Source organism: Oncorhynchus kisutch, linkage group LG30, assembly GCF_002021735.2.
Source record: "Oncorhynchus kisutch isolate 150728-3 linkage group LG30, Okis_V2, whole genome shotgun sequence".
Taxonomy (NCBI): Eukaryota; Metazoa; Chordata; class Actinopteri; order Salmoniformes; family Salmonidae; genus Oncorhynchus; species Oncorhynchus kisutch.
The window spans coordinates 44,801,301-44,827,286 of record NC_034203.2 but is presented as its reverse complement, the minus strand read 5'-3'; the positions used below and the strand labels follow the sequence as shown (position 1 = coordinate 44,827,286).

The window sequence follows — 25,986 nt, the reverse complement described above, 5'->3', positions numbered from 1 at the left end:
ACTAGACTACAGAGAGTTAACAGTGATGATACTAGATAAACAACTAGACTACAGAGAGTTAACAGTGATGATACTAGATAAACAAATAGACTACAGAGAGTTAACAGTGATGATACTAGATAAACAACTAGACTACATAGAGTTAACAGTGATGATACTAGATAAACAACTAGACGACAGAGAGTTAACAGTGATGATACTAGATAAACAACTAGACTACAGAGAGTTAACAGTGATGATACTAGATAAACAACTAGACTACAGAGAGTTAACATGTTGGGTGATGATACTAGATAAACAACTAGACTACAGAGAGTTAACAGTGATGATACTAGATAAACAACTAGACTACAGAGAGTTAACAGTGATGATACTAGATAAACAACTAGACTACAGAGAGTTAACAGTGATGATACTAGATAAACAACTAGACTACAGAGAGTTAACAGTAATGATCCTAGATAAACAACTAGACTACAGAGAGTTAACAGTGATGATACTAGATAAACAACTAGACTACAGAGAGTTAACAGTGATGATACTAGATAAACAACTAGACTACAGAGAGTTAACAGTGATGATACTAGATAAACAACTAGACTACATAGAGTTAACAGTGATGATACTAGATAAACAACTAGACTACAGAGAGTTAACGTGTTGGGTGATGATACTAGATAAACAACTAGACTACAGACAGTTAACAGTGATGATACTAGATAAACAACTAGACTACAGAGAGTTAACAGTGATGATACTAGATAAACAACTAGACTACATAGAGTTAACAGTGATGATACTAGATAAACAACTAGACTACAGAGAGTTAACGTGTTGGGTGATGATACTAGATAAACAACTAGACTACAGAGAGTTAACATGTTGGGTGATGATACTAGATAAACAACTAGACTACAGAGTTAACAGTGATGATACTAGATAAACAACTAGACTACATAGAGTTAACAGTGATGATACTAGATAAACAACTAGACTACAGAGAGTTAACGTGTTGGGTGATGATACTAGATAAACAACTAGACTACAGAGAGTTAACAGTGATGATACTAGATAAACAACTAGACTACATAGAGTTAACAGTGATGATACTAGATAAACAACTAGACTACAGAGAGTTAACAGTGATGATACTAGATAAACAACTAGACTACAGAGAGTTAACGTGTTGGGTGATGATACTAGATAAACAACTAGACTACAGAGAGTTAACAGTGATGATACTAGATAAACAACTAGACTACAGAGTTAACAGTGATGGTACTAGATAAACAACTAGACTACAGAGAGTTAACAGTGATGATACTAGATAAACAACTAGACTACATAGAGTTAACGTGTTGGGTGATGATACTAGATAAACAACTAGACTACAGAGAGTTAGCAGTGATGATACTAGATAAACAACTAGACTACAGAGAGTTAACAGTGATGATACTAGATAAACAACTAGACTACATAGAGTTAACAGTGATGATACTAGATCAACAACTAGACTACATAGAGTTAACGTGTTGGGTGATGATACTAGATAAACAACTAGACTACAGAGAGTTAACAGTGATGATACTAGATAAACAACTAGACTACAGAGAGTTAACAGTGATGATACTAGATAAACAATAGACTACAGAGAGTTAACAGTGATGATACTAGATAAACAACTAGACTACATAGAGTTAACAGTGATGATACTAGATAAACAACTAGACGACAGAGAGTTAACAGTGATGATACTAGATAAACAACTAGACTACAGAGAGTTAACAGTGATGATACTAGATAAACAACTAGACTACAGAGAGTTAACATGTTGGGTGATGATACTAGATAAACAACTAGACTACAGAGAGTTAACAGTGATGATACTAGATAAACAACTAGACTACAGAGAGTTAACAGTGATGATACTAGATAAACAACTAGACTACAGAGAGTTAACAGTGATGATACTAGATAAACAACTAGACTACAGAGAGTTAACAGTAATGATCCTAGATAAACAACTAGACTACAGAGAGTTAACAGTGATGATACTAGATAAACAACTAGACTACAGAGAGTTAACAGTGATGATACTAGATAAACAACTAGACTACAGAGAGTTAACAGTGATGATACTAGATAAACAACTAGACTACATAGAGTTAACAGTGATGATACTAGATAAACAACTAGACTACAGAGAGTTAACGTGTTGGGTGATGATACTAGATAAACAACTAGACTACAGACAGTTAACAGTGATGATACTAGATAAACAACTAGACTACAGAGAGTTAACAGTGATGATACTAGATAAACAACTAGACTACATAGAGTTAACAGTGATGATACTAGATAAACAACTAGACTACAGAGAGTTAACGTGTTGGGTGATGATACTAGATAAACAACTAGACTACAGAGAGTTAACATGTTGGGTGATGATACTAGATAAACAACTAGACTACAGAGTTAACAGTGATGATACTAGATAAACAACTAGACTACATAGAGTTAACAGTGATGATACTAGATAAACAACTAGACTACAGAGAGTTAACGTGTTGGGTGATGATACTAGATAAACAACTAGACTACAGAGAGTTAACAGTGATGATACTAGATAAACAACTAGACTACATAGAGTTAACAGTGATGATACTAGATAAACAACTAGACTACAGAGAGTTAACAGTGATGATACTAGATAAACAACTAGACTACAGAGAGTTAACGTGTTGGGTGATGATACTAGATAAACAACTAGACTACAGAGAGTTAACATGTTGGGTGATGATACTAGATAAACAACTAGACTACAGAGAGTTAACAGTGATGATACTAGGTAAACAACTAGACTACATAGAGTTAACAGTGATGATACTAGATAAACAACTAGACTACAGAGAGTTAACGTGTTGGGTGATGATACTAGATAAACAACTAGACTACAGACAGTTAACAGTGATGATACTAGATAAACAACTAGACTACAGAGAGTTAACAGTGATGATACTAGATAAACAACTAGACTACAGAGAGTTAACAGTGATGATACTAGATAAACAACTAGACTACATAGAGTTAACAGTGATGATACTAGATAAACAACTAGACTACAGAGAGTTAACGTGTTGGGTGATGATACTAGATAAACAACTAGACTACAGAGAGTTAACATGTTGGGTGATGATACTAGATAAACAACTAGACTACAGAGTTAACAGTGATGATACTAGATAAACAACTAGACTACATAGAGTTAACAGTGATGATACTAGATAAACAACTAGACTACAGAGAGTTAACGTGTTGGGTGATGATACTAGATAAACAACTAGACTACAGAGAGTTAACAGTGATGATACTAGATAAACAACTAGACTACAGAGAGTTAACAGTGATGATACTAGATAAACAACTAGACTACAGAGAGTTAACAGTGATGATACTAGATAAACAACTAGACTACATAGAGTTAACAGTGATGATACTAGATAAACAACTAGACTACATAGAGTTAACAGTGATGATACTAGATAAACAATCACAACTCTTCAGCAGGATCTATAACTTTCCGTCTGTGATTTCTGACAAGTACAGGCCAAAAACATGGTTAAACGGTTTTGGTTGGAGCAAAAACCTGCATCCACACTGGCCACCCATCTGCACTGTGCAGGAGACATGAATCACTTGGCAGGATCGCTTGTGTTGATCTTATTTTCCTGTACTAGCAGGTTACTATCGTGAGAGGAACACATTATGCCCTGCTAGGCTTAATTACATGTTATAATCATGTCTCCCTGTCTATCTGTCTATCTGTCTGTCTGTCTGTCTGTCTGTCTGTCTGTCTGTCTGTCTGTCTGTCTGTCTGTCTGTCTGTCTGTCTGTCTGTCTGTCTGTCTGTCTGTCTGTCTGTCTGTCTGTCTGTCTGTCTGTCTGTCTGTCTGTCTGTCTGTCTGTCTGTCTGTCTGTCTGTCTGTCTGTCTGTCTGTCTGTCTGTCTGTCTGTCTGTCTGTCTGTCTGTCTGTCTGTCTGTCTGTCTGTCTGTCTGTCTGTCTGTCTGTCTGTCTGTCTGTCTGTCTGTCTGTCTGTCTGTCTGTCTGTCTGTCTGTCTGTCTGTCTGTCTGTCTGTCTGTCTGTCTGTCTGTCTGTCTGTCTGTCTGTCTGTCTGTCTGTCTGTCTGTCTGTCTGTCTGTCTGTCTGTCTGTCTGTCTGTCTCTCTGTTTTCAGATCTCCTTCAAGGCAGTGAGCTCCTTTGATCCTGAGCTGGATCTATCCAACCAGAGTGGGAAAGTCCTGAACCACGTCAACGAGAGCAGCCACATCTTCCTGGGTCTCTACCCAGGATCTACCTACTCCTTCACTCTCAGAGCCTCCACCGCCAAGGGCTATGGCCCCCCAGTCATCACACAGTTCACCACCAAGATATCAGGTCAGTCCCTAGCCCCTAACTCCTACTTCCTAGTCACTAGTACCCATCCAAGGGCTATGGCCCCCCAGTCAACACACAGTTCCCCACCAAGATATCAGGTCAGTCCCTAGCCCCTAACTCCTACCTCCTAGTCACTAGTACAGATCCAAGGGCTATGGCCCCCCAGTCATCACACAGTTCACCACCAAGATATCAGGTCAGTCCCTAGCCCCTAACTCCTACCTCCTAGTCACTAGTACCCATCCAAGGGCTATGGCACCCCAGTCATCACACAGTTCACCACCAAGATATCAGGTCAGTCCCTAGCCAATGCCCCTAACTCCTACGTCCTAGTCACTAGTACAGATCCAAGGGCTATGGCCCCCCAGTCATCACACAGTTCACCACCAAGATATCAGGTCAGTTCCTAGCCCCTAACTCCTACATCCTAGTCACTAGTACCCATCCAAGGGCTATGGACCCCCAGTCATCACACAGTTCACCACCAAGATATCAGGTCAGTCCCTAGCCAATGCCCCTAACTCCTACGTCCTAGTCACTAGTACAGATCCAAGGGCTATGGCCCCCAGTCATCACACAGTTCACCACCAAGATATCAGGTCAGTTCCTAGCCCCTAACTCCTACATCCTAGTCACTAGTACCCATCCAAGGGCTATGGCCCCCCAGTCATCACACAGTTCACCACCAAGATATCAGGTCAGTCCCTAGCCCCTGACTCCTACGTCCTAGTCACTAGTACCCATCCAAGGGCTATGGCCCCCCAGTCATCACACAGTTCACCACCAAGATATCAGGTCAGTTCCTAGCCCCTAACTCCTACCTCCTAGTCACTAGTACCCATCCAAGGGCTATGGCCCCCCAGTCATCACACAGTTCACCACCAAGATATCAGGTCAGTCCCTAGCCCTAGCCCCTAACTCCTACCTCCTAGTCACTAGTACAGATCCAAGGGCATGGCCCCCCAGTCATCACACAGTTCACCACCAAGATATCAGGTCAGTTCCTAGCCCTAGCCCCTAACTCCTACCTCCTAGTCACTAGTACCCATCCAAGGGCTATGGACCCCCAGTCATCACACAGTTCACCACCAAGATATCAGGTCAGTCCCTAGCCAATGCCCCTAACTCCTACGTCCTAGTCACTAGTACAGATCCAAGGGCTATGGCCCCCCAGTCATCACACAGTTCACCACCAAGATATCAGGTCAGTTCCTAGCCCCTAACTCCTACATCCTAGTCACTAGTACCCATCCAAGGGCTATGGCCCCCCAGTCATCACACTGTTCACCAGTCTAAAATGTATCCCTGGTCACTAACACTACACCCCTATCCTCTATCCTCTAGCCTAGACACTAACACAAGACCCCTATCCTCTAGCCTAGACACTAACACTAGACCCCTATCCTCTAGCCTAGACAATAACACTAGACCCTCTATCCTCTAGCCTAGACACTAACACTAGACCCCTATCCTCTAGCCTAGACAATAACACTAGACCCTCTATCCTCTAGCCTAGACACTAACACTAGACCCCTATCCTCTAGCCTAGACACTAACACTAGACCCCTTATCCTCTAGCCTAGACACTAACACTAGACCCCTATCCTCTAGCCTAGACAATAACACTAGACCCCCTATCCTCTAGCCTAGACACTAACACTAGACCCCTATCCTCTAGCCTAGACACTAACACTAGACCCCTTATCCTCTAGCCTAGATACTAACACTAGACCCCTATCCTCTAGCCTAGACACTAACACTAGACCCCTATCCTCTTGGTTCTGGTGTTGCTCTTAAAGGATTGATTAGGTATAGGCAATATGTTAGTACCTTCAACTTGCCTTCTGGCATTTTAATCAATTATCACATGTTGCACCATAGTGCTTATAGCTTTTGCAAATGTTCCACACCAATCCCTCGGTGGGCATAGGGGAATGTTTCTAATGTTGGGACATAGGACAATGTTTCTAATGTTGGGACATAGGACAATGTTTCTAATGTTGGGACATAGGACAATGTTTCTAATGTTGGGACATAGGACAATGTTTCTAATGTTGGGACATAGGACAATGTTTCTAATGTTGGGACATAGGGGAATGTTTCTAATGTTGGGACATAGGACAATGTTTCTAATGTTGGGACATAGGACAATGTTTCTAATGTTGGGACATAGGACAATGTTGGGACATAGGGGAATGTTTCTAATGTTTGGGCATAGGGGAATGTTTCTAATGTTTGGGCATAGGGGAATGTTTCTAATGTTTGTAAAGGAGTCTTGACGTGTGTGTTTTCCTTCGATCTAGAGGAGACTGATGTGTGTGTTGTCCTTCTATCTAGAGGAGACCGATGTGTGTGTTGTCCTTCAATCTAGAGGAGACTGATGTGTGTGTTGTCTTTCAATCTAGATGAGACTGATGTGTGTTTTGTCCTTCTATCTAGAGGAGACTGATGTGTGTGTGTTGTCCTTCGATCTAGAGGAGACCGATGTGTGTTTTGTCTTTCGATCTAGAGGAGACTGATGTTTGTGTTGTCCTTCTATCTAGAGGAGACTGATGTGTGTGTTGTCCTTCTATCTAGAGGAGACTGATGTGTGTGTGTGTTGTCCTTCTAGCTCCTTCCATGCCAGCCTATGACCAGGAGACATCTCTGAACCAGACAGACAGCACAGTGACTGTCCTGCTGAAACCTGCACAGAGCCGAGGGGCACCTGTCAGGTAGGATGGTACACACACACACACACACACACACAAATACACACACACACATACACACACACACACACACGACACGACGCGACACACACACACAAATATAGTTTTGTGAAATCTGTTTGACTACACCAAAACAGGTCCTCTTAGCACCGTGTGACAAGAACACAACGGCCATGGTAATACGCTGCCATCACCAAGTTCCAGGAACCGAGATGTGTTTTGTAGATGTAATCCTGAAGAAGAGAAGAAGAACCTTCTTCCTTTTAAAGCAGAGAACAAAGGGTTCAGAATCTCTTTCCTCCAAAGGCCTTTTTATGTACTGCGCTGGTTCTGGGTTCAGTGGGTTCAACTCACACCGAGCCACCAGGCTGGTACGGGGAACACAGGCCCTCTCTCTGCTGGATTGGTCAATCATTAGTTAATATCAGACAAGTTACGCTGCGGTAGGGACACTGCGGTAGGGACACTGTGGTGACACAGATGCATCATGCAAGACAGCGTTTTCTCTGGTATCTTCTTTCTCGTTAGGAAGGACATCTGGTGTTAATGAGGGATGTTTGATCGATGTCTTACAAACTGCCATATTCTAATACACAACAATGTTAGACTGACTGTACACTAATACACCCTATGCAAATCAATCCAGAGAGAGAGAGAGAGAGAGAGAGAGAGAGAGAGACAGACAGACAGACACACAGAGAGAGAGAGAGAGAGAGAGAGAGAGAGAGAGAGAGAGAGAGAGAGAGAGAGAGAGAGAGAGAGAGAGAGAGAGAGAGATCCTCATCTTGGATTATACAAGAAGGTGATAATATACGATGAGATTTGACTTGATATAAAACTTGATATAAAAACAGATTTTTACACTTTATCATCTAATCTGAGTCCTTTAGAGATGAAAGATATCAGCCTGCAGGTCCTCAGTCAGGCCTGTTAACTTTTATGCCACGTTTAGTTGCCCTCGCTAGTGCCTGAACAAAAAAAATAAAACGATCTGTTATGAATGCATTTTAGGTATCATTGGCGAGGGCAGCTATTTGGCAGCATTTTAGGTATCATTGGCGAGGGCAGCGATTTGGCAGCATTTTAGGTATCGGCAGGTATCATTCAGAAAGTGTCCAAATGTGTCCGAATGTCTCAAAGACAGGAAAATAGACAGGAAAATGACAATAAAATTGAAAGAAAGACAAAAATAGTGTTCTTAATATTGCTAGCAGGTAGCTACCGCACCGTTTGATTCTGTTCAGGGGCCTTGTTCAGCCTGCCATACGGTCTAATTACTAACGTATGTTTAGAATTAATACAGTGTGAATGACACACACACACACACACACACACAGAGAAACACCCACACACACACACACACACACAGAGAGAAACACACACACACACACAGAAACACACACACACACAGAGAAACACCCCCCCCACACACACACACACACACACACACACACACACACACAGAGAAACAAACACACACACACAGAAACACACACACACACAGAGAAACACCCCCACACACACACACACACACACACAGAGAAACAAACACACACACACACATAGAAACACACACAGAAACACACACACACACAGAAACACACAGAAACACACACACACACACACAGAGAAACACACACACACACACACAGAAACACACACAAACACACACACACACACAGAGAAACACACACACACACAGAAACACACTCACACACACAGCGTGAATCAGATGATGAGATGAATTGCCACTTCTCAGTTAACCGATAGAAGCCGGGCCTCGCCCCTCTGCAAAGAATGAAGACTGTAGTTCCCTCTTTGGAGATTAGCACTTGGATTCACTTTGTTAACTTTTAGCCAGAGCATGAGATTGAATGCCAATGATCTACAACATAAGCCTAAGTACTGAATACTGTTATCTAATTGATCTAACGAGGAGATAGCTAGATATCTATAGTGTTCACCACTAGAGAAAGGACTGGTGGTTTCATATGGAATAGCCTTAACCACTAGAGAAAGGACTGGTGGTTTCATATGGAATAACCTTAACCACTAGAGAAAGGACTGGTGGTTTCATATGGAATAACCTTAACCACTAGAGAAAGGACTGGTGGTTTCAAATGGAATAACCTTAACCACTAGAGAAAGGACTGGTGGTTTCATATGGAATAACCTTAACCACTAGAGAAAGGACTGGTGGGTTCATATGGAATAACCTTAACCACTAGAGAAAGGACTGGTGGTTTCATATGGAATAACCTTAACCACTAGAGAAAGGACTGGTGGTTTCGTATGGGAATGCGGGTTATTTTCAGGGGACAAAATAAAGACTGAGTGTATGAAAGTCATTCTGTTCATCATGTCTATCCGGGGTACAATATGACTCACTGATAGCAATAAAAGAATAAATAATGAATTGTTGAGTCATTTTGTGATTAAGGTAAGAGATATTTGAAGGTTTGGGAGTATACACCTACTATATTTCACTGTCTCTCTCTCTCTGGGTCTCCCTCTTTCTCTCTCTGGGTCTCCCTCTTTCTCTCTCTGTGTCTGGGTTTCCCTCTCTCTATTCCTCTCCCTGTCTGGGTCTCCCTCTCTCTCTTCCTCTCCCTGTCTGGGTCTCCCTCTCTCCCTTCCTCTCTCTCTCTTGGTCTCCCTCTCTCTATTCCTCTCCCTGTCTGGGTCTCCCTCTCTCTCTTCCTCTCCCTGTCTGGGTCTCCCTCTCTCTCTTCCTCTCTCTCTCTCTCTGGGTCTCCCTCTCTCTCTCTCTCTGGGTCTCCCTCTCTCTCTCTCTCTCTCTGGGTCTCCCTCTCTCTCTTTCTCTCTCTCTGGGTCTTTCTCTGTGGGTGTCTCTCTCTCTCTCTGGGCCTCCCTCTCTATTCAATTCAAGGGGCTTTATTGGCATGGGAAACATATGTTAACATTGCCAAAGCAAGTGAGGTAGATAATATACAAAAGTGAAATAAACAATAAAAATGAACAATAAACATTTACACTTACAGAAGTTCTAAAATAATAAATTATATTATGTCTATTTACAGAGTTGTAACAAATGGTTGAAGTACAAAAGGGAAAATAAATAAGCATAAATATGGGTTGTATTTACAATGGTGTTTGTTCTTCACTGGTTGCCCTTTTCTCGTGGCAACAGGTCACAAATCTTGCTGCTGTAATGGCACACTGTGGAATTTCACCCAGTAGATATGGGAGTTTATCAAAATTGGGTTGTTTTCGAATTCTTTGTGGATCTGTGTAATCTGAGGGAGATATGTCTCTCTAATATGGTCATACATTGGGCAGGAGGTTAGGAAGTGCGGCTCAGTTTCTCTTGAGAGCCAGGTCTGCCTACGGCGGCCTTTCTCAATAGCAAGGCTATGCTCACTGAGTCTGTACATAGTCAAAGCTTTCCTTAATTTTGGGTCAGTCACAGTGGTCAGGTATTCTGCCACTGTGTAGTCTCTGTTTAGGGCCAATTAGCATTCTAGTTTGCTCTGTTTTTTTGTTAATTCTTTCCAATATGTCAAGTAATAATCTTTTTGTTTTCTCCTGATTTGGTTGGGTCTAATTGTATTGCTGTTCTGGGACTCTGTGAGGTCTGTTTGTGTTTGTGACCAGCTTGCTCAGGGGACTCTTCTCCGGGTTCATCTCTCTGTAGGTGATGGCTTTGTTATGGAAGGTTTGTGAATCGCTTCCTTTTAGGTGGTTGTAGAATTTAACAGCTCTTTGCTGGATTTTAATAATTAGCGGGTATCGGCCTAATTCTGCTCTGCATGCATTATTTGGTGTTCTACGTTGTACACGGAGGATATTTTTGCAGAATTTTGAATGCAGAGTCTCAATTTGGTGTTTGTCCCATTTTGTGAATTCTTCATTGGTGAGAATGCCCTTCTTGCCTTGTCTCTCAGATCGTTCACAGCATTGTGGAAGTTACCTGTGGCGCTGATGTTTAGGCCAAGGTATGTATAGTTTTTTTTGTGTGCTCTAGGGCAACAGTTTCTAGATGGAATTTATATTTGTGGTCCTGGCGACTGGGCTTGGGGTTATTCATTTTGTCTGTTCTGCTGTGGTGTTGACACTATGGTCAGGGTCTGGTGTGGACTGTTCTGCTGTGATGTTGACACTATGGTCAGGGTCTGGTGTGGACTGTTCTGCTGTGATGTTGACACTATGGTCAGGGTCTGGTGTGGACTGTTCTGCTGTGGTGTCGATGCTATGGTCAGGGTCTGGTGGGTCAGGGTCTGGTGTGGACTGTTCTGCTGTGGTGTCGACACTATGGTCAGGGTTTGGTGTGGACTGTTCTGCTGTGGTGTTGACACTATGGTCAGGGTCTAGTGGGTCAGGGTCTGGTGTGGACTGTTCTGCTGTGGTGTCGATGCTATGGTCAGGGTCTGGTGTGGACTGTTCTGCTGTGATGTTGACACTATGGTCAGGGTCTGGTGTGGACTGTTCTGCTGTGATGTTGACACTATGGTCAGGGTCTGGTGTGGACTGTTCTGCTGTGGTGTCGATGCTATGGTCAGGGTCTGGTGGGTCAGGGTCTGGTGTGGACTGTTCTGCTGTGGTGTCGACACTATGGTCAGGGTTTGGTGTGGACTGTTCTGCTGTGGTGTTGACACTATGGTCAGGGTCTAGTGGGTCAGGGTCTGGTGTGGACTGTTCTGCTGTGGTGTCGATGCTATGGTCAGGGTCTGGTGTGGACTGTTCTGCTGTGGTGTCGACACTATGGTCAGGGTCTGGTGTGGACTGTTCTGCTGTGGTGTCGACACTATGGTCAGGGTCTGGTGTGGACTGTTCTGCTGTGGTGTCGATGCTATGGTCAGGGTCTGGTGGGTCAGGGTCTGGTGTGGACTGTTCTGCTGTGGTGTCGACACTATGGTCTGGGTCTGGTGTGGACTGTTCTGCTGTGGTGTCGACACTATGGTCAGGGTCTGATGGGTCAGGATCTGGTGTGGACTGTTCTGCTGTGGTGTCGAGACTTTTGTCGGGTGCTGAGGTGGGCTGTTCTGCTGGCTTCTCGGCGGGGGCCACCTCTCTAGTGGGTTGTTCTCTGTCACATGCCATCACCCTCACCCTCTCCTCCAGCAGTCTGATCCTCTCCTCTAGTGCTCTGTTCTTCTCCTGCTCTTGCTTGTTATATTGTTGTAGTTGTCTCACCACTGTCCAGAGTGCAGATATGTCTCTCTCCACCTCCAGCTCTCCGGGTCTGGTTAAGAGAGTGTTGTTGTGCTGGACTGGTGTCTGGGTCTGTGCTGACTGGAGTGTAATCACCTGCTGTTCCAACTCCACCTGCCTTACCTCCAGCTGGGTAAATGTATCCTTCATTTCAATGAGGGGGTAGTACTCTGTGCTGGGAGGTTGACTTACCGCTTGGGGTTGCTCGTCTGTGGGGTTATATAATCAAGAGGTCTGGTCTGACCCGCTCGTGGTGGGGGTATCTTTCTCAAGGGAGAGCTTCTACTGCTGGGCTAATTCTTTGATTAAGCCCAGCTGAAACTGTTTGGGGTTGCCTTGTACCAATACTGTTCCAGACTTATAGAGATGTGTATTAGCTGACTCCTCGTTGTCTAGTTTCCTGAGTTTCCACCCCTCGTTAACACCCCCTCTCTTAACAGAGGGGTAGTGTGTTAATATAGCACTGTGCCATGCCAGGGCATGGTCTGTGAGGAAGATGAGGAAGATGAGGAAGAGGAGGTTTCTGATGTTCCCATTTGTATAATAGTCAGCAAATAGTATCTCTTGATTTCCCACAATGAGCTTCATTTTGTGATCTTTTCTTGCCTTATCATTCTTTACATACACAGGGTATTGTATTTTAATTACCTCTGAACAATGGGGTTGGGGGGGGGGGTGCTTCTAAGGCCTCTCCATTTGGTTGGAGTAGACTGTGTGTCTCTCCTGCCATTGTTGGGCTAATGGGCTTTGACACCTCTCACTTGGCACGTCAGTGCTAGTTGAAGCTGTATCAGGCTTGGCACGTCAGTGCTAGTTGAAGCTGTATCAGGCTTGGCACGTCAGTGCTAGTTGAAGCTGTATCAGGCTTGGCACGTCAGTGCTAGTTGAAGCTGTATCAGGCTTGGCACGTCAGTGCTAGTTGAAGCTGTATCAGGCTTGGCACGTCAGTGCTAGTTGAAGCTGTATCAGGCTTGGCACGTCAGTGCTAGTTGAAGCTGTATCAGGCTTGGCACGTCAGTGCTAGTTGAAGCTGTATCAGGCTTGGCACGTCAGTGCTAGTTGAAGCTGTATCAGGCTTGGCACGTCAGTGCTAGTTGAAGCTGTATCAGGCTTGGCACGTCAGTGCTAGTTGAAGCTGTATCAGGCTTGGCACGTCAGTGCTAGTTGAAGCTGTATCAGGCTTGGCACGTCAGTGCTAGTTGAAGCTGTATCAGGCTTGACAGCCTTAATTTAGCATTCAGTCCTTATAAAGTCATGTAATGTATTTTTCTTCTTGGCTTTTGGAAATAAAATATAGCTTCAGACTAAACATTACTCACTCAGTTCCAGGTTGTTATGGTGTTTTCAGGTTTCTGTGTGCTTTCCAGAGCATTTGCTGTATATCGTTGGAATAATCATCTTTGGTAAGCCTTCCAGGTAATTCTGTCCAAAATCAGGTTGTAGGTTTTGAGTTTTGATTTGGAGTGAAGGTTATGTTGTAGAGGGGAGCATCCTGTATATGTCCTGGTGACATAGTGTTGTAGAGGGTAGTATCCTGTATATGTCCTGGTGACATAGTGTTGTAGAGGGTAGTATCCTGTATATGTCCTGGTGACATAGTGTTGTAGAGGGTAGTATCCTGTATATGTCCTGGTGACATAGTGTTGTAGAGGGTAGTATCCTGTATATGTCCTGGTGACATAGTGTTGTAGAGGGTAGTATCCTGTATATGTCCTGGTGACATAGTGTTGTAGAGGGTAGTATCCTGTATATGTCCTGGTGACATAGTGTTGTAGAGGGTAGTATCCTGTATATGTCCTGGTGACATAGTGTTGTAGAGGGTAGTATCCTGTATATGTCCTGGTGACATAGTGTTGTAGAGGGTAGTATCCTGTATATGTCCTGGTGACATAGTGTTGTAGAGGGTAGTATCCTGTATATGTCCTGGTGACATAGTGTTGTAGAGGGTAGTATCCTGTATATGTCCTGGTGACATAGTGTTGTAGAGGGTAGTATCCTGTATATGTCCTGGTGACATAGTGTTGTAGAGGGTAGTATCCTGTATATGTCCTGGTGACATAGTGTTGTAGAGGGTAGTATCCTGTATATGTCCTGGTGACATAGTGTTGTAGAGGGTAGTATCCTGTATATGTCCTGGTGACATAGTGTTGTAGAGGGTAGTATCCTGTATATGTCCTGGTGACATAGTGTTGTAGAGGGTAGTATCCTGTATATGTCCTGGTGACATAGTGTTGTAGAGGGTAGTATCCTGTATATGTCCTGGTGACATAGTGTTGTAGAGGGTAGTATCCTGTATATGTCCTGGTGACATAGTGTTGTAGAGGGTAGTATCCTGTATATGTCCTGGTGACATAGTGTTGTAGAGGGTAGTATCCTGTATATGTCCTGGTGACATAGTGTTGTAGAGGGTAGTATCCTGTATATGTCCTGTCCTGGTGACATAGTGTTGTAGAGGGTAGTATCCTGTATATGTCCTGGTGACATAGTGTTGTAGAGGGTAGTATCCTGTATATGTCCTGGTGACATAGTGTTGTAGAGGGTAGTATCCTGTATATGTCCTGGTGACATAGTGTTGTAGAGGGTAGTATCCTGTATATGTCCTGGTGACATAGTGTTGTAGAGGGTAGTATCCTGTATATGTCCTGGTGACATAGTGTTGTAGACGGTAGTATCCTGTATATGTCCTGGTGACATAGTGTTGTAGAGGGTAGTATCCTGTATATGTCCTGGTGACATAGTGTTGTAGAGGGTAGTATCCTGTATATGTCCTGGTGACATAGTGTTGTAGAGGGTAGTATCCTGTATATGTCCTGGTGACATAGTGTTGTAGAGGGTAGTATCCTGTATATGTCCTGGTGACATAGTGTTGTAGAGGGTAGTATCCTGTATATGTCCTGGTGACATAGTGTTGTAGAGGGTAGTATCCTGTATATGTCCTGGTGACATAGTGTTGTAGAGGGTAGTATCCTGTATATGTCCTGGTGACATAGTGTTGTAGAGGGTAGTATCCTGTATATGTCCTGGTGACATAGTGTTGTAGAGGGTAGTATCCTGTATATGTCCTGGTGACATAGTGTTGTAGAGGGTAGTATCCTGTATATGTCCTGGTGACATAGTGTTGTAGAGGGTAGTATCCTGTATATGTCCTGGTGACATAGTGTTGTAGAGGGTAGTATCCTGTATATGTCCTGGTGACATAGTGTTGTAGAGGGTAGTATCCTGTATATGTCCTGGTGACATAGTGTTGTAGAGGGTAGTATCCTGTATATGTCCTGGTGACATAGTGTTGTAGAGGGTAGTATCCTGTATATGTCCTGGTGACATAGTGTTGTAGAGGGTAGTATCCTGTATATGTCCTGGTGACATAGTGTTGTAGAGGGTAGTATCCTGTATATGTCCTGGTGACATAGTGTTGTAGAGGGTAGTATCCTGTATATGTCCTGGTGACATAGTGTTGTGGAGGGTAGTATCCTTTATATGACCTGGTGACATAGTGTTGTAGAGGGTAGTATCCTGTATATGTCCTGGTGACATAGTGTTGTAGAGGGTAGTATCCTGTATATGTCCTGGTGACATAGTGTTGTAGAGGGTAGTATCCTGTATATGTCCTGGTGACATAGTGTTGTAGAGGGTAGTATCCTGTATATGTCCTGGTGACATAGTGTTGTAGAGGGTAGTATCCTGTATATGTCCTGGTGACATAGTGTTGTAGAGGGTAGTATCCTGTATATGTCCTGGTGACATAGTGTTGTAGAGGGTAGTATCCTGTATATGTCCTGGTGACATAGTGTTGTAGAGGGTAGTATCCTGTATATGTCCTGGTCACATAGTGTTGTAGAGGGTAGTATCCTGTATATGTCCTGGTGACATAGTGTTGTAGAGGGTAGTATCCTGTATATGTCCTGGTGACATAGTGTTGTAGAGGGTAGTATCCTGTATATGTCCTGGTGACATAGTGTTGTAGAGGGTAGTATCCTGTATATGTCCTGGTGACAGAAATATATTCTACTATGCAATAGTTCCCTCTTAAATGAACAGGTTTTTACCAAGGGAACCACAGTGTTACCTACCCGGTATCGCAGCAGAGTCGAGGCCTTGTGACTGGGGTTTGATTTGATGATTCTATCTAGCTGTCTGATTGGCTGTGGGGGTTGCAGTGGTGTCTGGGTAGCCATCGTTAAAAACCGACTATGTTTCCTTCAACTTCACTGATTATTAACACAGTTCAACATTAGATGTCATATGTTAATATGTTAAGCTACCATCAACTTTCAGTTCACATATTGTGACACAGCTTGTTATATATGTAGATAATATATATATGTATATGTTATATCTATCTTTTAAATAGTATTAATTTACAGATGAAGGAAGAGGCAGTGATATTTCATATATATTTTCATATTTGTGTAATTACTATTCTGTATAAAATTATATGTTGGTATTCTGGTTAGCTAATCTCGTGGAGGACGACGACAGCCATGCGTTACAGGGAACATGTTTTGCCAGAGGGCTTTGACACACACACACACACACACACAGTTGTTTTTCCAGAGGGCCCTATCTCCACTAGCTGTCCCTGTAAAAGGATTAAGCAGAGTGTCTATCAGTCAGCAGTGTCGTGTTGAAACTAAAATGGCCCCTCAACACATCAGCAGCCAGAAGAAGCCTCTTCACTCAGTCACTCTCAGGGATGCGTCTCAATAAATGTTGATATACCTCTAAATAAATAGATAACCACTATGCTGATACACCTCTAATTAAATACCCACTATGTTGATATACCTCTAATTAAATACCCACTATGTTGATATACCTCTAATTAAATACATACCCACTATGTTGATATACCTCTAATTAAATACCCACTATGTTGATATACCTCTAAATAAATACCCACTACATTGATATACCTCTAAATAAATACCCACTATGTTGATATACCTCTAATTAAATACCCACTACGTTGATATACCTCTAATTAAATACCCACTACGTTGATATACCTCTCAATAAATACCCACTACGTTGATATGCCTCTAATTAAATACCCACTACGTTGATATACCTCTCAATAAATACCCACTACGTTGATATGCCTCTAATTAAATACCCACTACGTTGATATGCCTCTAATTAAATACCCACTACGTTGATATGCCTCTAATTAAATACCCACTACGTTGATATGCCTCTAATTAAATACCCACTACGTTGATATGCCTCTAATTAAATACCCACTACGTTGATATACCTCTCAATAAATACCCACTACGTTGATATGCCTCTAATTAAATACCCACTACGTTGATATACCTCTAATTAAATACCCACTACGTTGATATACCTCTAATTAAATACCCACTATGTTGATATACCTCTCAATAAATACCCACTATGTTGATATGCCTCTCAATAAATAAATACCCACTATGTTGATATACCTCTAATTAAATACCCACTATGTTGATATACCTCTAATTAAATACCCACTATGTTGATATACCTCTAATTAAATACCCACTATGTTGATATACCTCTAATTAAATACCCACTACGTTGATATACCTCTAATTAAATACCCACTACGTTGATATACCTCTAATTAAATACCCACTATGTTGATATACCTCTAATTAAATACCCACTATGTTGATATGCCTCTCAATAAATAAATACCCACTATGTTGATATACCTCTAATTAAATACCCACTATGTTGATATACCTCTAATTAAATACCCACTATGTTGATATACCTCTAATTAAATACCCACTCTGTTGATATGCCTCTAATTGAAATACCCACTATGTTGATATACCTCTAATTAAATACCCACTATGTTGATATACCTCTAAATAAATACCCACTATGTTGATATACCTCTAAATAAATACATACCCACTATGTTGATATACCTCTAATTAAATACCCACTATGTTGATATAGCTCTAATTAAATACCCACTATGTTGATATACCTCTAATTAAATACCCACTATGTTGATATACCTCTAAATACCCACTATGTTGATATAGCTCTAATTAAATACCCACTATGTTGATATACCTCTAAATAAATACCCACTATGTTGATATACCTCTAATTAAATACCCACTATGTTGATATACCTCTAATTAAATACCCACTATGTTGATATACCTCTAATTAAATACCCACTATGTTGATATACCTCTAATTAAATACCCACTATGTTGATATACCTCTAAATAAATACATACCCACTATGTTGATATAGCTCTAATTAAATACCCACTCTGTTTATATGCTCTAAATAAATACCCACTATGTTGATATACTCTAAATAAATACCCACTATGTTGATATACCTCTAATTAAATACCCACTATGTTGATATACCTCTAATTAAATACCCACTATGTTGATATACTCTAAATAAATACATGTTCTCTCTGTCTCTTTTGGAAGCAGATCATTTGGAACCCAATGGTGTACCCTGTTTTTATCTCCTCCTCTTCGTCATCCTTCTCTTCCTCTTCTATCATCACCTATGCCTTGGGCCAGAACCCACGCATATTGAGACACTGATCTGGCATACATAAACTGTAGTATATACGACCTGGTTGGTTTTTACAGAAAATGAGAGTTTGTTTTCCTACTACTTTCTACCCCATAGCGCTAAATATCATCTTTACCCAGCTATGCATGCCTCTGAAAATCAGTTAAGTGATTTTCTACACTCCTTAAAATAAGCCTCCAATGTCTTTGATCCTCCCATCATACACACACACACACACACACACACACACACACACACACACACACACACACACACACACACACACACACACACACACACACACACACACACACGTACACATGCACACACACACAGCTATACAATAATTGCCAGAGCTGGTGTGTAAATGATGTGGCACATTTCAACAGCAGCAGCGTTTTACGATTTAACGGTAAACGGTAATCTAGGAGATAGGGGGTTAAAGACTGAGAGGACTGACTAGAGGAGTCTGGGGAGATGCTGGTTCAGGAGAGGGGGTCAAAGACTGAGAGGACTGACTAGAGGAGGCTGGGGAGATGCTGGGTCAGGAGAGGGGGTTAAAGACTGAGAGGACTGACTAGAGGAGGCTGGGGAGATGCTGGGTCAGGAGAGGGGGTTAAAAAAAGAGAGGACAGGCTGGAGGAGGCTGGGGAGATGCTGGGTCAGGAGATGGGGTTAAAAAAAGAGAGGACAGGCTGGAGGAGGCTGGGGAGATGCTGGGCCAGGAGATGGGGTTAAAAAAAGAGAGGACAGGCTGGAGGAGGCTGGGGAGATGCTGGGTCGGGAGAGGGGGTTAAAGACTGAGAGGACAGGCTGGAGAGATACTGGGTCAGGAGATGGGGTTAAAAAAAGAGAGGACAGGCTGGAGGAGGCTGGGGAGATGCTGGGTCAGGAGATGGGGTTAAAAAAAAGAGAGGACAGGCTGGAGGAGGCTGGGGAGATGCTGGGTCAGGAGATGGGGTTAAAAAAAGAGAGGACAGGCTGGAGGAGGCTGGGGAGATACTGGGTCAGGAGAGAGGGTTAAAGACGGACAGACAGGCAGGCAGGCAGGCAGGAAGCAGGCAGACAGACAGACAGACAGACAGACAGGCAGACAGGCAGGCAGGAAGCAGGCAGACAGACAGACAGACAGACAGACAGACAGACAGACAGACAGACAGACAGACAGACAGACAGACAGACAGACAGACAGACAGACAGACAGACAGACAGACAGACAGACAGACAGACAGACAGACAGGTAACTTCCAAAATAAAGGAAACACCAACATAAAGTGTTGGACAACCAGGATCTGACAGAACAACTTCAATGCACCTTGTCATAGATTCTACAGGGGTCTGGAACTCTATTGGAGGGATTGCGACACCATTCTATAGATTCTACAGGTGTCTGGAACTCTATTGGAGGGATTGAGACACCATTCTATAGATTCTACAGGGGTCTGGAACTCTATTGGAGGGATTGAGACACCATTCTATAGATTCTACAGGGGTCTGGAACTCTATTGGAGGGATTGTGACACCATTCTATAGATTCTACAGGGGTCTGGAACTCTATTGGAGGGATTGTGACACCATTCTATAGATTCTACAGGGGTCTGGAACTCTATTGGAGGGATTGTGACACCATTCTATAGATTCTACAGGGGTCTGGAACTCTATTGGAGGGATTGAGACACCATTCTATAGATTCTACAGGGGTCTGGAACTCTATTGGAGGGATTGAGACACCATTCTATAGATTCTACAGGGGTCTGGAACTCTATTGGAGGGATTGCGACACCATTCTATAGATTCTACAGGGGTCTGGAACTCTATTGGAGGGATTGAGACACCATTCTATAGATTCTACAGGGGTCTGGAACTCTATTGGAGGGATTGAGACACCATTCTATAGATTCTACAGGGGTCTGGAACTCTATTGGAGGGATTGCGACACCATTCTATAGATTCTACAGGGGTCTGGAACTCTATTGGAGGGATTGAGACACCATTCTATAGATTCTACAGGGGTCTGGAACTCTATTGGAGGGATTGAGACACCATTCTATAGATTCTACAGGGGTCTGGAACTCTATTGGAGGGATTGCGACACCATTCTATAGATTCTACAGGGGTCTGGAACTCTATTGGAGGGATTGAGACACCATTCTATAGATTCTACAGGGGTCTGGAACTCTATTGGAGGAATTGAGACACCATTCTATAGATTCTACAGGGGTCTGGAACTCTATTGGAGGGATTGAGACACCATTCTATAGATTCTACAGGGGTCTGGAACTCTATTGGAGGGATTGAGACACCATTCTATAGATTCTACAGGGGTCTGGAACTCTATTGGAGGGATTGAGACACCATTCTATAGATTCTACAGGGGTCTGGAACTCTATTGGAGGGATTGTGACACCATTCTATAGATTCTACAGGGGTCTGGAACTCTATTGGAGGGATTGTGACACCATTCTATAGATTCTACAGGGGTCTGGAACTCTATTGGAGGGATTGTGACACCATTCTATAGATTCTACAGGGGTCTGGAACTCTATTGGAGGGATTGTGACACCATTCTATAGATTCTACAGGGGTCTGGAAGTCTATTGGAGGGATTGTGACACCATTCTATAGATTCTACAGGGGTCTGGAACTCTATTGGAGGGATTGAGACACCATTCTATAGATTCTACAGGGGTCTGGAACTCTATTGGGGGGATTGAGACACCATTCTATAGATTCTACAGGGGTCTGGAACTCTATTGGAGGGATTGAGACACCATTCTATAGATTCTACAGGGGTCTGGAACTCTATTGGAGGGATTGAGACACCATTCTATAGATTCTACAGGGGTCTGGAACTCTATTGGATGGATTGAGACACCATTCTATAGATTCTACAGGGGTCTGGAACTCTATTGGAGGGATTGAGACACCATTCTATAGATTCTACAGGGGTCTGGAACTCTATTGGAGGGATTGCGACACCATTCTATAGATTCTATAGGGGTCTGGAACTCTATTGGAGGGATTGAGACACCATTCTATAGATTCTACAGGGGTCTGGAACTCTATTGGAGGGATTGCGACACCATTCTATAGATTCTACAGGGGTCTGGAACTCTTGGAGGGATTGCGACACCATTCTATAGATTCTACAGGTGTCTGGAACTCGATTGGAGGGATTGCGACACCATTCTATAGATTCTACAGGTGTCTGGAACTCTTTTGGAGGGATTGCGACACCATTCTATAGATTCTACAGGTGTCTGGAACTCGATTGGAGGGATTGCGACACCATGAGAAATCCCATCGTGTTGTTGATGGTGGTGCAAACCGTTGTCTCAGCCGCTGCTCCAGAATCTCCCTTCCAGTGTTCAATTTGACTGAGGTCAGGTTACTTAGACGGCTCAATGTTAAGAAATGCTATAGGTGGAAGGAAAGTAGTGTGGAAACCTACCAAAAAACAATTAGGCAACAACAAATGCAATCCCTTTTAGACAACTTCCTGGACAAAATGTTCCACTGTAATAGTGAAGGTGTAAACTTGTCAGTAAAAAGCATAAACAGTATATTTTACCTCTCAACTTCCCTATCAGCATTTCTTTTTTCAAGCAGACAACCTAAGATAACTCAAAACAATAACAAATGGTTTGATGAAGAATGCAAAAACCTAGGAAAGAAATTGAGAAACCAAAAAACACAGAGACCCAGAAAACCTGAGCCTACGTCTTCACTATGGCGAATCAATAAAACACAACAGAAATACACTACGGAAAAAGAAGGAACACAACATCAGAAATCAGCTCAATGTAATTGAAGAACCCATAGACTCAAACCACGATCTGAGAGACAAGGCAAGAAGGGCCTTCTACGCCATCAAAAGGAACATACAATTTGACATCCCAATTAGGATCCGTTAAAAAAATACTTGAATCAGTCATAGAGCCCATTGCCCTTCATGGTTGTGAGGTCTGGGGTCCGCTCACCAACCAAGAATTCACAAAATGGGAGCCCCAGGACAGCAGCACAATTAGACCCAACCAAATCATGAGAAAACAAACAGATAATTACTTGACTTTCTGAGGTCATTAAAGATCCCATGTTACTTATTGTAAGAGTAGGGGTGTTAACCCCTTTGTCCTGACTCGCTGAGGTCATTAAAGATCCCATGTTACTTATCGTAAGAGTAGGGGTGTTAACCCCGGTGTCCTGACTCTCTGAGGTCATTAAAGATCACATGTTACTTATCGTAAGAGTAGGGGTGTTAACCCCTTTGTCCTGCCTCGCTGAGGTCATTAAAGATCCCATGTTACTTATCGTAAGAGTAGAGGTGTTAACCCCGGTGTCCTGGCTAAATTCACAATCTGGCCCTCAAGCCATCACGGTCACCTAATCATCCTCAGTTTCCAATTGGCTCATTCGTCCCCCTCCTCTCCCCTGTAACTATTCCCCAGGTCGTTGCTGCAAATGAGAACGTGTTCTCAGTCAACTTACCTGGTAAAATAACTGATAAATAAATAAAAACATTGACACATTGGAATGAATTAACAAAAAAACAGAGCAATCTAGAATGCTATTTGGCCCTAAACAGAGACTACACAGTGGCAGAATACCTGACCACTGTGACTGACCCAAACTTAAGGAAAGCTTTGACTATGTACAGACTCAGTGAGTATAGCCTTGCTATTGAGAAAGGCCACCGTAGACAGACCTAGCTCTCAGGAGAAGACAGTCTATGTGCTCACTGCCCACAAAATGAGGTGGAAACTGAGCTGCACTTCCTAACCTCCTGCCAAATGTATGACCATATTAGAGACACATATTTCCCTTCAGATTACACAGATCAACAAAGAATTTGAAAACAAACCCAATTTTGATAAACTCATCATAGCTTGTAAGTTACCATTTCATGGTAAGGTTGAGTTCGGCGCATGTGACAAATAGCATTTAATTTACATCCCATATTTATGTTGATTTATTTTCCCTTTTGTACTTGAACTATATGATTGTACTTTATATAACTGCATAATATGACATTTGAAATGTCTCTATTCCTTTACAACGTTTGAGAGTGTAATGTTTACTGTTCACATAGAGAGCAACAGAGAGAGAGAGAGAGAGAGGTGAGTAATGTTTACTGTTCACATAGAGAGCAACAGAGATACAGAGAGAGGTGAGTAATGTTTACTGTTCACATAGAGAGCAACAGAGAGAGAGAGAGAGGTGAGTAATGTTTACTGTTCACATAGAGAGCAACAGAGAGAGAGAGAGAGGTGAGTAATGTTTACTGTTCACATAGAGAGCAACAGAGAGAGAGAGAGAGGTGAGTAATGTTTACTGTTCACATAGAGAGCAACAGAGAGAGAGAGAGAGAGGTGAGTAATGTTTACTGTTCACATAGAGAGCAACAGAGAGAGAGAGAGAGGTGAGTAATGTTTACTGTTCACATAGAGAGCAACAGAGAGAGAGAAGAGGTGAGTAATGTTACTGTTCACATAGAGAGCAACAGAGAGAGAGAGAGGTGAGTAATGTTTAATGTTCACATAGAGAGCAACAGAGAGAGAGAGAGGTGAGTAATGTTTACTGTTCACATAGAGAGCAACAGAGAGAGAGAGGTGAGCAATGTTTACTGTTCACATAGAGAGCAACAGAGAGAGAGAGAGAGGTGAGTCATGTTTACTGTTCACATAGAGAGCAACAGAGAGAGAGAGAGGTGAGTAATGTTTACTGTTCACATAGAGAGCAACAGAGAGAGAGAGAGAGGTGAGTAATGTTTACTGTTCACATAGAGAGCAACACAGAGAGAGAGAGAGGTGAGTAATGTTTACTGTTCACATAGAGAGCAACAGAGAGAGAGAGAGAAGGTGAGTAATGTTTACTGTTCACATAGAGAGCAACAGAGAGAGAGAGAGAGGTGAGTAATGTTTACTGTTCACATAGAGAGCAACAGAGAGAGAGAGAGAGAGGTGAGTATGTTTACTGTTCACATAGAGAGCAACAGAGAGAGAGAGAGAGAGGTGAGTAATGTTTACTGTTCACATAGAGAGCAACAGAGAGAGAGAGAGAGAGAGAGGTGAGTAATGTTTACTGTTCACATAGAGAGCAACAGAGAGAGAGAGAGAGGTGAGTAATGACTGTTCACATAGAGAGCAACAGAGAGAGAGAGAGAGGTGAGTAATGTTTACTGTTCACATAGAGAGCAACAGAGAGAGAGAGAGAGGTGAGTAATGTTTACTGTTCACATAGAGAGCAACAGAGAGAGAGAGAGAGGTGAGTAATGTTTACTGTTCACATAGAGAGCAACAGAGAGAGAGAGAGAGGTGAGTAATGTTTAATGTTCACATAGAGAGCAACAGAGAGAGAGAGAGAGGTGAGTAATGTTTACTGTTCACATAGAGAGCAACAGAGAGAGAGAGGTGAGCAATGTTTACTGTTCACATAGAGAGCAACAGAGAGAGAGAGAGAGGTGAGTCATGTTTACTGTTCACATAGAGAGCAACAGAGAGAGAGAGAGAGGTGAGTAATGTTTACTGTTCACATAGAGAGCAACAGAGAGAGAGAGAGAGAGAGGTGAGTAATGTTTACTGTTCACATAGAGAGCAACACAGAGAGAGAGAGAGGTGAGTAATGTTTACTGTTCACATAGAGAGCAACAGAGAGAGAGAGAGAGAGGTGAGTAATGTTTACTGTTCACATAGAGAGCAACAGAGAGAGAGAGAGAGGTGAGTAATGTTTACTGTTCACATAGAGAGCAACAGAGAGAGAGAGAGAGGTGAGTAATGTTTACTGTTCACATAGAGAGCAACAGAGAGAGAGAGAGAGGTGAGTAATGTTTACTGTTCACATAGAGAGCAACAGAGAGAGAGAGGTGAGTAATGTTTACTGTTCACATAGAGAGCAACAGAGAGAGAGAGAGAGGTGAGTAATGTTTACTGTTCACATAGAGAGCAACAGAGAGAGAGAGGTGAGCAATGTTTACTGTTCACATAGAGAGCAACAGAGAGAGAGAGAGAGGTGAGTAATGTTTACTGTTCACATAGAGAGCAACAGAGAGAGAGAGAGAGAGGTGAGTAATGTTTACTGTTCACATAGAGAGCAACAGAGAGAGAGAGAGGTGAGTAATGTTTACT

The 25,986-nt window shown here is 42.5% G+C and overlaps 1 protein-coding gene across 1 annotated transcript in view; it reads left to right on the top strand.

Moving 5' to 3' along the window:
* LOC109880607 (receptor-type tyrosine-protein phosphatase mu-like) overlaps positions 1-25,986 on the top strand; it is a 432,469-nt gene that overhangs the window by 208,462 nt on the left and 198,021 nt on the right. Inside the window, 2 exon segments of the mRNA XM_031810129.1 lie at positions 4,237-4,438; positions 7,050-7,152. Coding sequence (XP_031665989.1) covers positions 4,237-4,438; positions 7,050-7,152 — 305 coding nt within the window.